The sequence below is a fragment of the Plasmodium fragile genome (genome assembly GCF_000956335.1).
Source record: "Plasmodium fragile strain nilgiri unplaced genomic scaffold supercont1.67, whole genome shotgun sequence".
In the NCBI taxonomy this organism is placed as follows: domain Eukaryota; phylum Apicomplexa; class Aconoidasida; order Haemosporida; family Plasmodiidae; genus Plasmodium; species Plasmodium fragile.
The window spans coordinates 67,049-80,736 of NW_012192647.1; the positions used below are offsets into that span (position 1 = coordinate 67,049).

Consider the following 13,688-nt stretch of genomic DNA (forward strand, 5'->3'; position numbering starts at 1 on the left):
TATTGTTATATACCCTATCTTTATTAAAGGATGCTTATAATTTTATACAACAAAGAAGTGAATAAATTTTAAAAAATTGACTTTGGCCATGTACCATTATATCTTGATTGAAAAATAAACAATGTTTTTGTTTAACAAGGATGACAAATGGAAGCGATATTATTGGTTCTATAGGATTTTTTATACAGTGTATAATATTTATACAAATTTTATGAACAACTTTTATGCCTTTCCCCCCTTTTTTTTTTTTTTTTTAAAAAAGTTATATGAACTGTGAAAAAAGGGGAGGTGTAGAAGGGGGGAGAGTATTTACAAAGAAAGGAAGCATAATCCATATGTGCATATAAATTTTTCATACACTAAATGAGCGTAGCAACGTTGTTGTGGGAATAAATACCTTGGTAGTTAATGCACCGATCGTACAATTTTTAGAAGTTATTTATTTTATTATTTTTTTTTATTTGTTTTTTTTTTTTTTTTTTTTTTTGAACATTTGTGATGCAAAAAAAAAAAAAAAAAAAATGTATGTTCAGTTTATGACCTTAAACATCATACACACTTTTTCTCCTCCTAACATCATATGCAAATGTGCTTACACGTATGTATGCTTTTGTACATGTTATATTATACATATGTGTATACCTTCGTCTATGTGTTTGTAGTGTGTATGAAAAAAGAAAAAAAAAAAAATAAAATAAAACCCACTGCTTTTGTTTTTTTTTTCTACGTTTTGTCAAACCTACTAAAACTGATGACTTTTTCGCTTCACGTAGCGGAAGTGTTTTTTTTTTTATAAAATTAAAATAGCTTTATCAGCTCATCACCTGTGCAGCACATGTTGAGTGTACACATTGTATATAATGTCCAGGCCATGTGGGGAATATGCTTATGTTTTGGATGAACTATAAAAATGAGAGCTATGCTATGCTGGTACTATACGCACGTGCATGCTTTTTTTTTTTTTTTTTTTGGCCTCCCTCAAAATATCTTTTTTTTTTCGAGCGCAAATTAGATATGAACGAAAGGGGCGTTTTAATGAGGGGTAAGGGACTTTTCCTAATGTGGACAAACTGAAAAGCTTTTTTTTTTTTTTCATCATATAAATAGCGTTCTAAACATTTGAAAAGATTTGGCTCAACGTTTTCTAATTATGTTTAGGAGAAAATGTGGGACCGAGGATAGGACGAACGGGTAGTAATTTTATCTGAGGTATATTTTTACGGGAAAAGCAGGGAAGGAGAAAAACAGCTGTCTTTTTCTTTTTTTTTGAGTTAATACTTCTTTTGTTTTATAATTACAAGGTTTTTAAAGATATAAAAAAAGCGGTCGCAAATATAAAAAAGCAGGCGTTTTTAACAAATAGACAGCATAAAAAAATGTTAATATTTTTCATTCGCTTGAAAATAGGTAAATGCAGGAAAGGAAGATACGAGAACAATTTAAAATGAGGAAAAGGTTTTAAAGATTGAAAAATTCACCAGTGTAGGTATGGCTATTGCACTACACTGCATAAATGGCTTAGTATTATTCATTCCGCATTAGTCCTTGTGTTTACCGCCGAACATTTCAGGAAAAATTGCCCCAAATTGAATAAAAGAAAAATTATGAATAAAGTTGGAGAATACATGATACCGAAAGGGGAAAATAAAAAAGAAGAAAGATATTAAAACATATGTGGTAATGAAGCGAAAATTTCCGTTATACATTGAAAAAGAAAAAAACTTTTAGCATATTTTTTTTTTTTTTAATTGCGCAATGTCTAAAATTCTTCTTCAAAATTTAGGAATGGACAAACAAGCAATAAAATAATTATGTAAAAAAAAAAAAAAAAAAAAAAAAGACTTAGACAACTTATTAAAATTTAGTACATAATTAATATAGCAGTAAAATGCAGTATTTACGTAGATGAATTTATTTAACTATTCATTTACGTTATTTTTTAAGTTAAAAATAGTTACGGCAGTTTATTTTTTTTTTGTATAAAGTTATATATTTATATTACATATATATAATGCTGTATTATAGATTAAATGGAAAAATGGAGTTGGATGAACATATTGCCAAACATTGTTGTTTATAAAAAATGTGTTATATATTGCAAATAGTTTTTTTCTGCGGAACGGACACAAGTCCAGAAACCTTCCTATGTATATAAAAACGTACGGAGAAAAAAGAGTGAAGTATACATTAGAAGGTTTTTTTTGCGGACCATGCTGCTTGCCCATGTTTTGATCATAGCCCCGCATATAATAATTAATTATATTGTTCTTGGTAATTATATAAAAATATACACACATATATGTACATATATATATATATATATATATATATATATGTATACACACAAAAATACGCACCTGCATTCCTGTTTGTATATGTTTTTTTTTGGAAAGACATTAAAAAGGTATAAATGAGGAATTCCTTTTCTTCATTTTTACCCCAAAGTAGTGAAAGAGACAAATACAAATTTTCAGTTCTTTAATAAAAAATATATGACATATCACATCAAAGACATAAATGAAATGAATGATGAGACGCTGGACCATGGTCCTATTCATTAGGGAAGAAATAACAGCTATGAGTTTAGGAAAAAGAAATAACAAATATTTCTTTAAGCATTCGTCACAACAGAATAAAATTGATATGAAAAGGTGCTTCAAGAATTTTATAAATTCCAAATTTTTCTTTTTTTTTGTTCTTACCTTGCTACATCTGTTCTTACAAGTATGCGAATAGGAAAAATGAATGAACAAAATTGCAATAGGGCTTTTTTTTTTTTTTTTGTTAAAAGGGTCATTTTTGAAGAAGCATTATTTCACAAATGAATTTTTTTTTTTTTTAATTACTTTTTATAGAATGCATCAATTTCTGATGAGAGAAATATTAATGGAAAGTTGCAACTGAGTTGTACATATTCAAGAAAATTAGGCGAGGAAGAAAGAATTTCCTCTACTTCTAGGAAGGTTCCCGCTAACATACAGAGAAGGAAAAAGTTGTCTTCGTCTTCATTGAATAAGGAGGAAGGTTTCCCGAATACAGAAGAGACAAGAACAAGTGTTCATGCGAGAGGAGCCAATGGTAATGTCAAGGTCGTTAGAAGTGATAAGGCAAAAGGGGGTGCTGGTGTGGAGGCAGGAAGCAGCGAGACAGCAAACCTTGATAGTGATACGGAATCGCCCACTGAGGATGCGACTACCTCCAGTGATGACGAGGCTGGGTCGAGTAGTGACACAACAACCTCCGGAGATTCTGTAGGAACTAGTGGAAACTCCGAAGCAATCAGCGACCACTCGACTACGTCCAATGGCGAGGCGAAGGTACTGCGAAGCTGCTTGAAAAAGGAGACAGGTACAAAAAAGGAAAAGCGAAAAGTACACTTTGCTGATCCTATAGGACGAGTAAGGCTATTTGTTCCAGATGAATGTATAGGGTACACTGGGGAAGATGATGAAGACATGGGAAACTGGGAATATTACATTGTAAGCAAAAAAAAAAAAAAAAAACTATGCTCATGTTTTAGGTTTTGGAAAAAGAAAAAAAGTAAAAAAATGGAGCCATGGGATTCTGAATGGAGAATAGATGCACCTTGGTATGGACATGAAGATGCTGAGGAAACAACCGAAGAGAAAAGCGAGAGAGAAAGTGCAGAGGAAACTACTGATGAAAGGGAAGGAAGAAGCGAAGAAAGTGCATATGGAACACTTCGAAGGAGCATTACATTCGATGACTTAAGTGCAGAGGGAAATGATGATGAAGAAATCATTTACATGTGAACATGAATATGTGCGAATGTATGTAGGTGGACAAAGTAAGATGTGTGTGAAAGGATGCCTTAGAATTCAAAAAAAGAAAAAAGAAGAAGAGAAGAAGAAGGATAATTAGGGTATATAATTCCATTACACAAATGATGATCGACGAGCGGCATCTTAAAATGTTCAGCTAATTTTTAAGCCTTTATGAAAATATGAATTATCGAAAAAGGAACAGAAGGATGAATTATATAAGAACGAATTTTTTTTTTTTTTTTTTGTATTGAGTTGTCTGCAGGTAAGAAGAATTTTTAAAAAGGGTTGCCTCCTTTTTTACACTTTTTAAAATTAAGAGCATGTACTTTTAATAGGATTTATTTTGGAAAAATTTATTTTCTGAAGAGTATGTTTTTGTAAATCTGTGAAATTAATCATTCTTAAAATGTGGGAAGGGGGTATTTCTCCTGGCCTACAGGACGCATAGATGTGATACAAATGTATATATATGCATATGTATAGGTGTACATGTGCATGTAGACCTGGGGGAGCTGCTTCTTCTCCGGCCTTACTGTGCATATGATTTTCTGTTAATAATTTTTAACTAGTTTATTTTTTGAGTAAATTGTAAAATTAGAAGGAAATCACATGCTTGCGATTGTCTTTTTTTTTTTTTTTTTTTGTTTTTTTAGCTATTAGGAAATGTGTTCGTGTGTGTATGTGTACTTATTTGTTTATACACTCATCCCATTTTTGCGCCCGTTTGGTGCGCTTATTTGTTCTCCTGTTCACTCATTTTGGCGCCACGGAATAGGAGTTTCCTTTTATACATACATACATACATGCCTACATACACACACACACATACATACATACAACTCCCAATTGCTCATTTTATATTTGTTTGTGCTACTATATACCAGTCGTGTATAATAGTCTTTTTGCTTCTTAACATCACCAATGTTGTTTAATCTATTCATTTGACTTGTTTACCAAAAAGGGTAAACTAAAATATATGCCTGAACAGATATTACAAGTACAAAAATATTTATACGGAACTGCCATCGACTTTCTTTTTTTCGTGCTTTCAAAAAGTTGTAAACGAGTTAAAAAAGGGCAATGCAATTATAATATGTACAGATATCTGTCTTAGAGGGAATTTACACAAGATGTGGAGTGAAATTATTTAAGCTCCTTCTGTTTCAGGTTATCATGTTTCTATTACATGCGTGTAGGCACACACACATATATATGGGTCTGCGAAATATATGTGTACTTGTAGACAAAGGGAGGATGCATAATAAGTTATAAAAATTATGAAACCTCTACGTCCTAAGGTTTTTTTTTCTTATTTGGTGAAGTTGTTCCCACTCGAAATATTTACCTATTTGACACTGGCCAGATGGTACAAGTCAACATGTTGTGTGAAGCGGCATGGTGTAACATAGGAGCATGAAATTACTATGCCCGTTTATATGTAACTGTTAAAGCATCCTTTGATGCTAATGCATAACTACTTTTTTTTTTAATGCTATTTGCATATTCCTCCCCCCTTTTAGCTTTACAATGCTTCAGATGTGCTATATAACATTTTGTAGTACTTGTTACTTAAGCAAAGAGAGCATTTCGCTCCTTCTTTTTATTTTTTTTTTTTTTATGCACCAAACATGAAAAGCATAGAAAAATGGTACAATTTTAAATAGAACAGGTAATGAGAAATGAAAAAAGAAAAAAAGAAAAATGAAAAAAAGAAAAAAGAAAAAAAGAAAAAAGAAAAAAAGAGAAAAAGAAAAAAAAGTAGCAGAAATGTAACACTATTCTAGATTTTTAGATCAAATGGTTCTATTAATACATTTTAGAAAAAATAAATCATTTTTTTTAGAAACAGGTTTGCAAACATGGTTGTAGAGTTTAAATTCGAGTTGTGTTAATTCAGTGAATAATTTTTTTTTTTGTTGTTATCTCTTACGCTTAAGGAAGAAAATACAATTTAATATATAAATCACAATTTTGGTGGCCGCACTCTCTCTCTCACATTTTTTTTAAAAAACAGAGCGAAATAGCTCATTTTTGAATAAGCGTCGTTTGTGCGGCACCTGTCACTGTGTGAGACTGTGTTTTTAAATAAATATGTTATAAAATGTGATATTAAAATGTGAGTGTTGAAACGACGCTGCATTGTTGTTGGCTGAGGTACAATAAAATTCGTTTGATTGCCTCAGTTATCATTAATATATAGTTTAAATGAAACCTAAATATTCTTCTTTGTACAGTTTCTTATGTTTAAAAAAAAAAAAACAAGGTAATATAGTAAAGTACAAACGTGCACATATTACCCCCAGCCCCATCCCTTTTTAATCAATTAGATTTATCCTATCCATTCAGTTGTATGCTTTATACATATATGGCAATTACAAACAAGTAGAAAAAATTTTATTCCTTACGTTTTAAAGTTTTGGTGATGAAATTTTTGTAGAAGTTTTTTTTTTTTTTTTTTTTAATCTCAAATTTTGTAATATATTATAATTGTTATATAATTTTTTCTTGTGTGTTTTTTTTATTTTATTTTTTTTTTATTTTGATTTTTTTTGCAAACAAGTTTACCTCCTCATATGAGCTCTCCTTAGCTTATGTTTTAAATGAAGCTATAAGTAAAAAAAAAAAGTAATAATAATAAAACATTTAGAATTAGGAAGTTTAGTAATATACAAAAAATGGATGGTGATTTATGTGGTGGTGGGTGCTTCCATGGTGGTTCAGGAAAGAGTAGTTCTACGTGGGTAGCGAATAAGAATAGATTTAGAAATGGTTGCGTTCGTTCATTAGGGAAAGGGAATAACATGATTACAAGTAGAATATACACAAGGGTTGCAAGGTCTGGAATATTTATTTTGTTTTTTCTAACCCTTTTTAATCTCTTTGTACAAGTAGGAGATAAAGTGTTCATTTTCTATCGTACATAAAAGCGCGTGGTGTGTATAGATATACATACGGTACGCATGGGCATGTGTCCCTCCGATATATTTCTTTATGGCAAATTTTAGTCTTACCCCCAAAAAAAAAAAAAAAACAAAAAAAAGGAACTTTATTTGAGAAACGATATATATTTTTTTTCATTGTTTTTTGTAGAATATGTACTACAAAAGTGAGGAGTGGGAATCATTTTCAAAGCTAGAATTAGGTAACAATGGATGTTCAAGAATATTAGCTGAAATCAAACAAGTGCAGAAATGTGGTGATGTAGCTGGAGTGGCGCTTAATGACGAAGAGAGTGATTATGTGACAAAGTACAAGGAAGAATATTACAAAAGAAAGGAGGAAAGGATGAAACAAATGGGCCAGCGTCCATTACCCAATAGTATGAACAACGGAGGTAAGGTTACTACAGTAACGAGCAAGACGCAGTGTGTCAAGCCAGAAGGGACATTCCAGAATAGGAGAACTCCAAATAGGATTGTGCAGAGGGAGAGAAATTGGAATGAGAAGAATAAGAAAAATAAAAATGGAGAAAATAAAAAAACGACTATAGAGGAGTTGAAGAAAAAACATGAAGACATTTTGTACCAAAAAATAAGCAAAGAAGAAATGAAAGAAAATTTTGATTTCGCTGACGCCAGTAATTATGAAAATATACAAAGAAAAAAGAATGTTGTTTATAATGAGGATGATAATGACCAATTGCAATATGGTTGTAAGATGGCAGATATTAGTACGAAAATTACAGAAAGGGATTTAAATTTTAAGATGAAACAACTACCGTATAATGTAAAGCAAAAAGACATGTTTATAATATGGCATTATGTTCAGGGTTTTGGAAGAGATAAGCATTTAACAGTGATGGGGAATTTATGGAGAATCTGTGGAAGTATACAGAAGGAATATAACATACCGGAGGATATAAAAAGAAAGGAATGGCAAAAGGTCGCTAGCTGCATGTCACAGGATTTACTGGAAAAGGAACACAATGATTATTTAGAGTTTAAAAAATTAGTTGAACAGGGATCCTGCAATAGAGGAAAGTTTTACACATATATAGATAATTTAAGGGATTCGTGGAATGCCTTAACAGCTAATATGTTGAATTCATGGAAGGAGGTGTTAATTTCAAGACTGAAAAGTTACAGGATACAAGAAGAAGAGAAAGCAGAAGAGGAGAAAGAAGAAGAGGAGAACGCAGAAGAGGAGAACGCAGAAGAGGCGAACACAGGAGAGACGAACACAGGAGAGACGAACACAGGAGAGACGAACACAGAAGAGACGAACACAGAAGAGACGAACACAGAAGAGACGAACACAGAAGAGACGAACGCAGAAGAGCAGAACGCAGAAGAAGAGGAAGAGTAACATTTTGTTAGAGGTGCTACAGTGTGCCCGGTTTTATTTGTAGACAAAAATGGGGAGAATCGGAAAAAGAGGTAATTTTTTTTTTTCGATAACGAAGGAGGATGTATATAAAAGCGTGTGCAGTTTAAATTATTTTATACACATCACATGGATGTATTTACATTTTTCCCCTCGTCATTGGGTCGATAAAATGGGTTAGCAGAATTATTGTAACAACTGAAGAAGGGCAAATGGGTATAATTAGGATGAGAAAAAAAAGAAACAGATAGAGAGAGGGGAAAACAGCCGAATTGCTTATGCTTGTATGAAAGGAAAGAAGCGCATCTTGTTTTTTTTTCCCCTAATATTTTCCCAAATGTTAAAGGAAGGAGAGCCATCATATGTGAGGGAGGTGGGGACAGGAATGATTATTTCTTCTTTGATAACTAATCGGAGGGAAATTCTTAGCAGAAGAGCAATTGTTAACACAGGGGAGGTGGCTGTGAACAATATTTGGGGACAACATATTACTGTGTGGACTTTTTCAATTTTTGTTCGTCCGTTTGGGGTCTTTTATAGAATAGGGGAAGGAGTTATACATTTTTATGCATGTATGAATTACAGCCAAAATTTTTACCCGTCCTGGGGACCCATTTGTTTACATCTAAATAAATGATAAATTGTAAGAACACATATTTTAACAGAAATATAGTGAGAATTATACCGAATAGGAATTCATATGGAGTAAAAAAAAAAAAAATTAGCACACAATCCTTCAACAGAATAATGGAAGTAAATGTACAGAATGCAGTGAATTTAGAACAAATGAGTAGAACTTATTGAACCATTGGAACCTTTTTTTTTTATGCTCATTCTTTGTAGAAATCTTTATGTGCATGTATATTTATGCCCTTACTGGGTTGGCTTAAGATGTGTAAGAAGTGTGCAAATGTTGTTATTTGGGTATAGGTGTAACAATTTGTCCTTTCGTCCGTCTGTTTGTTCTATTTTGAACGTTTTTGTCGCATTAACTTTGCACTTTATTTATTTATTTTTTTTCGTATTAGTTACTTCTACAACCAAATGGACCACTTCTACGCGTGGTGTATTATTAGAGAAAACAGTCTATTCCTTTATGAATAGAAACAAGAATAACATTTAATTGTTTTGTGTTTTTTTTTTTTTTTTGGAACATGCAACATATAGTGTATGGAATAATCTGCTTAACATTTAATAGCAGTGTTAATATAAAAATGAGAGGAATAAAGGAAGAAAAAAGAAGAAGAAGAAAAAAAAAGTGCTTGTGGAATGCATCGATAGAATTAATACAATGAGCTTTATGCGAATTATTTTAATTTGATGGCAAGGGAGGAAGAGCATTTAGTATAGTTGTGGTGGATTACATAACTACATTGGTACTGAAAAGGTTTTCTTTTTCTTCTTTCTTTAGAAAATAATAGTATAAAAAAAAAAAGCTATATGTTTATCTTTGTGGTGTATATAACACAACAGCTTTTTAAAATTGCACACAGGAAATAGCTAACACTTTTTGTCAATGTTGTAATTTGCTAACGAAGTGAATTCTTGTTTTGAGTGAACTCACATAAGTGAGTTATTGAATTCGAGGGAATTATGAAATGATGTAATTTTTGTGTTTTCAATTTTACAAGTTAAGATGAAAAGTAGCGCTGCACTGTTTGATAGTCTGGGTGTGTGAAGCATTTGGGGTTTACTGCTATTTTGTTTCTAACTTTATTTTGTTGAGTAACTACTTTGCTTTATGAAAATAGCTGGAGAAAACAAGGGGACGATTGAATTTTTTTTTTTTTTTTTTTTTTACTATTTAAAATTGTTCATAATTTTGTTGTAAGGATCGGTTGTTTGATTGATTCGTTGATTGATTCGTCGATTGATTCGTTTTTTGATTGATTAATTAAAAAAAAGAAATTGTATTAATTTGAATGAGTGTTAATTTTAAAGTTCTTTGCACACATGTAGCGCTTTTTAAAATTATTTTTTTTTTGTAACATTATAGGTTTGATCTGGCACCCAGTTCTTATGACTCCTTCACCCTTTGATGCATGAATCTAATATATATAAATATTATGACTGTGTGTTTGTTTAACCTATTGGGAATAACGGAACATACATTTTAAGGAGCGAACTCTTTTTATTATTAAACAAAATTTTTTATTATCTCCTATATAAAAGGACACGTAAAATATAAGGCGTTAACTCCTTCATTATGGCAGCAGAAAATAGGAAAAAGTGCAAGAGTTGCTCTGGACGTTTAATGGAGCAAAGGAGAAAGCAAAGTAATGGTTTCGACAGAATTGGAACGTATAAGATTTTTGTTTTGTTTATTATTTCTCTAGTATGCTTCTTTTTCAGGGTATAGCAAAAAAAAAAAAAAAATGAAGAATTAAAAAGCGTCCATATATATATTTTTTTTTTGTCTTTCTGAATATATTTTTCTTTTTTTATGTATGTAGTTTTTTTTTTTTTTTAAAAAACATGTGTGCTATATATTTTTTACTTCTTAGAACACTTTCATCGTCAAAAATGAGGAGGCAGTTAATGTATTGCAAAGGTGTAATGGTTTTTCCAGAATGCTGGGTGAGTCTCCCTTGAGCGAACCAGTGAATGATGATTCCACAAACGCTTCCACCGTTGAGAAGAAGAAGAAAAATTATTTCCAAAGAAAAGACAAAGATTATGATAAAGTTATACAAGAGTTAAAGGAAAAATTAAAGAGTCAGTACCAGCACAGTGAATCCGAAGAAGACGAATGATTCTATGTTGCAAGTTTTCACCAATTCAGTATATATAAAGTATAGAGTAGAGGTGTCACGAAATATTAGCTCAGGACTAGGGGTGGACTGGACGATGGAAAAGGATTGAACGAAATCACAAGGGACTGACTGTGATTAACATATGAAGGTGTTGTAAAAAGGTAATTTGCTTTTCTGCAATCAATCTGCTATCATAAGTGACAAATGGTGAAACAAAACATTCCGATCTAGGAGGGAAGGAAATATTTGGGTAGCGCATATCGGCAGTTGTAGAGCAGGATAAGGATAAAATGTACTAAAGCTCAGTTCAAACTATCGTATAATATGTTCCACCCACCTCTCCCCTCATCTAAGTTGCAACTATTTGGAATACACACACGATATTTTGCAGAAGGGGATGATGCATAAATAAACCTTATGGAAAATAAATTTTAGTTTATTGAAAAAAGGACAGAAGCTTTGTGTGCATATTAAATGGCCTGGTAAACTTATAAATGCAACATCCAAATCCTTGGGGATTAGAATTTTGTATAGGGATTTTCAACAGACTTTTAAAATATCATTTCCCACAGATTTGATGCTTCGTTCCCAATGGAATAATTCAAGCAGCTACATACTTTTTAGCCGTTTTATTTGAGCTGTTCTTTTATTAGTTTTTAATTTCATTTTTTTAATTTATTTTTTGTTGTTCACGAACGTGTTATAATATTTGAGAACTTTATATAAAAAAGGGTGAAGATGAATTTTAATAAGATTAGGTATAGGTAGTGAAAGGACATGAAATAAGGAATTACCTTTTGCTCGTTTTTGTCTTAATATGTGTGAAGCATTGGTGGGTACAACCGGAGGGAAGTTATTTGCGATTGAAGTGAAAACATTTTGTCGTCTTTATCTATTTACTGTTACATCAAATAAATGTACGCAAAAAATGTTACAGCGATTTAAAGTAGAAGAGATAGAAATGTCTTCTGTCTCGGTTAGGTTAGGAAGAATATACTGTTACTTATTAAGAGGATGTGAAATATCGAACTAGGTTAATGAATTTACCTTTTTTATTTAGAGTATGTTTTGAGAAAGTATGTATGATATGACGTGTGCATTACGGTTAGTATAATTTTATTAGAGGAAAAATTTTGCTCTACATGTGTGTAGAAGTGAAAATTGTAATTATTTAGTTCATATAAGTCGTATAGGCTGTTATGAGGTAAAAAAAGGAGAAGGAAAAATATAAGTATAAAAAGATGTGCCAGGAGCTATATGGAATTGGCTATATATAGGCGTGCACATTTAGTTTTTATCCTTTCAAACGAATTTTACAACTCTTTTTAAGTGCATAATGTGTTAAAAGATTTCGTCCTTTTAGATATGCTGAAATGTTTTTACTTTTTCACCCCTATAATACATGTTCATTCATAATAATTTTTTTTTTTTTTTTTATTAGTGATTAAATTGAATGCATTTCTAATGGTCTTTCAAAATGGTTTATATAGATGAGGGGGGTTTTCCTATACGCTACAAATTATTATGCATACAAATAATTATTTTTACAATTAAGATATGTGCATAATGAATTTATCAATAATAACTGAAAACATTATAAGTTAGAACATGTACAAAAAGGTAAAAGTACTATTGCGGAATGTTTCAAGGTATAAAGTAAGGAAAAAGGGGATAAAACTTGGTGATTTTTACTACGTGTCCTGCTTGAATATGTGTTAAGCAAGTGGACGTTTAGTATGAAACACAGAAAGAAGACGTGTAGTTATATATAGGAGGGGCGAATATGTATGTAGAAATATGTCTTGACATGTACGGTGATGGGGACGTAATGTTGTTGAAGACGGATATTATTTAAGGAATGAGGAGCATGGGAGGGAAGGCCAAAGTATGCATGCCTATATGTATGCATGTGTATGTGTACGTATGTACTTATGTGTGTGTGTATGTATGCGTGGGAAAATTTTAGGGGGCTATGGGGCAAGTAGAAAAGTGAAATGCTTTCGTTCTCTATATGGAGAAAAGGGAAGTTAAACATACGAGCATTTTGGATCCTTTTTAAAGAGAAAAGTAGTTCATTTTACACACTTTTAAATAGTGAGGAGAAAATCTTTTTTTAGGAACCATATTTGAATTATGAAATCCAATTTTGTAAGGAAATGTGGAGAAAATGTAAAGGAAGACGGGGGGTAGAAATTTAGAATAGTTAATACATTTATTTGGGGAATACGTGTGTTTGATTGGGGACTCCCCGGACAGGCATGCTATATGTCACGCTCATTAGATGCGCCAAAGGAATGTTTTGCATGTACATTTTGGAAGAAAGCGTTAAATGTGAAGAGTCATTAATATTAATGGCCAAAATGGGCATAGGTCGGTCCAATGAGGACATTATGGAAAAAGGTTAACACCTACTATTCATGCTATTGTTAAAGTGATGATTAATAAACATATACCATGCCACATTAATGTGTTAGAATGGGATGATGCATTTGCAATAACGCGCGTGTTTTTCAAATTCTTAACAGTACACATATATTACGATTTGTTTTGTCACATTTTGGGAAATGTAAAAGTTACAGAACGCATTGTTGAGTTGATATTAAAGTGGACAAGGAAACCTATTACATTTGTATAAATTTCTTTTTAAAAGGAAAAATACAGACTGTGATGAAAAAATATGGTGTATACCCATAATATATAGATATGTCGCGTAAATTCGTATACAATAAAAATGCGGTGTACAAAAAGGTATTATAAAATTTTGAGTTATTTTCCGCCTTTTTTTTTTTTTTTTTTTTTTTTTTTTTTTTCCTTATTTTGTTTTATT

The 13,688-nt window shown here is 31.6% G+C and overlaps 3 protein-coding genes across 3 annotated transcripts; all 3 read left to right on the top strand.

Annotated features, from left to right (window-relative positions):
* Positions 1-2,544: 2,544 nt before the first annotated feature.
* AK88_04562 (uncharacterized protein) lies at positions 2,545-3,773 on the top strand (the record flags this gene model as incomplete). The annotated part of the gene is made up of 2 exons (XM_012482172.1): positions 2,545-2,724; positions 2,856-3,773. 2 exons carry the CDS (start codon positions 2,545-2,547, stop codon positions 3,771-3,773), a joined length of 1,098 nt encoding a protein of 365 aa, XP_012337595.1.
* A 2,687-nt stretch (positions 3,774-6,460) lies between these two features.
* On the top strand, positions 6,461-8,090 carry AK88_04563 (uncharacterized protein; the record flags this gene model as incomplete). Its single annotated transcript, XM_012482173.1, has 2 exons — positions 6,461-6,673; positions 6,876-8,090. 2 exons carry the CDS (start codon positions 6,461-6,463, stop codon positions 8,088-8,090), a joined length of 1,428 nt encoding a protein of 475 aa, XP_012337596.1.
* A 2,224-nt stretch (positions 8,091-10,314) lies between these two features.
* Positions 10,315-10,861, top strand: AK88_04564 (uncharacterized protein; the record flags this gene model as incomplete). The annotated part of the gene is made up of 2 exons (XM_012482174.1): positions 10,315-10,443; positions 10,613-10,861. 2 exons carry the CDS (start codon positions 10,315-10,317, stop codon positions 10,859-10,861), a joined length of 378 nt encoding a protein of 125 aa, XP_012337597.1.
* Between the last annotated feature and the right edge of the window lie 2,827 nt (positions 10,862-13,688).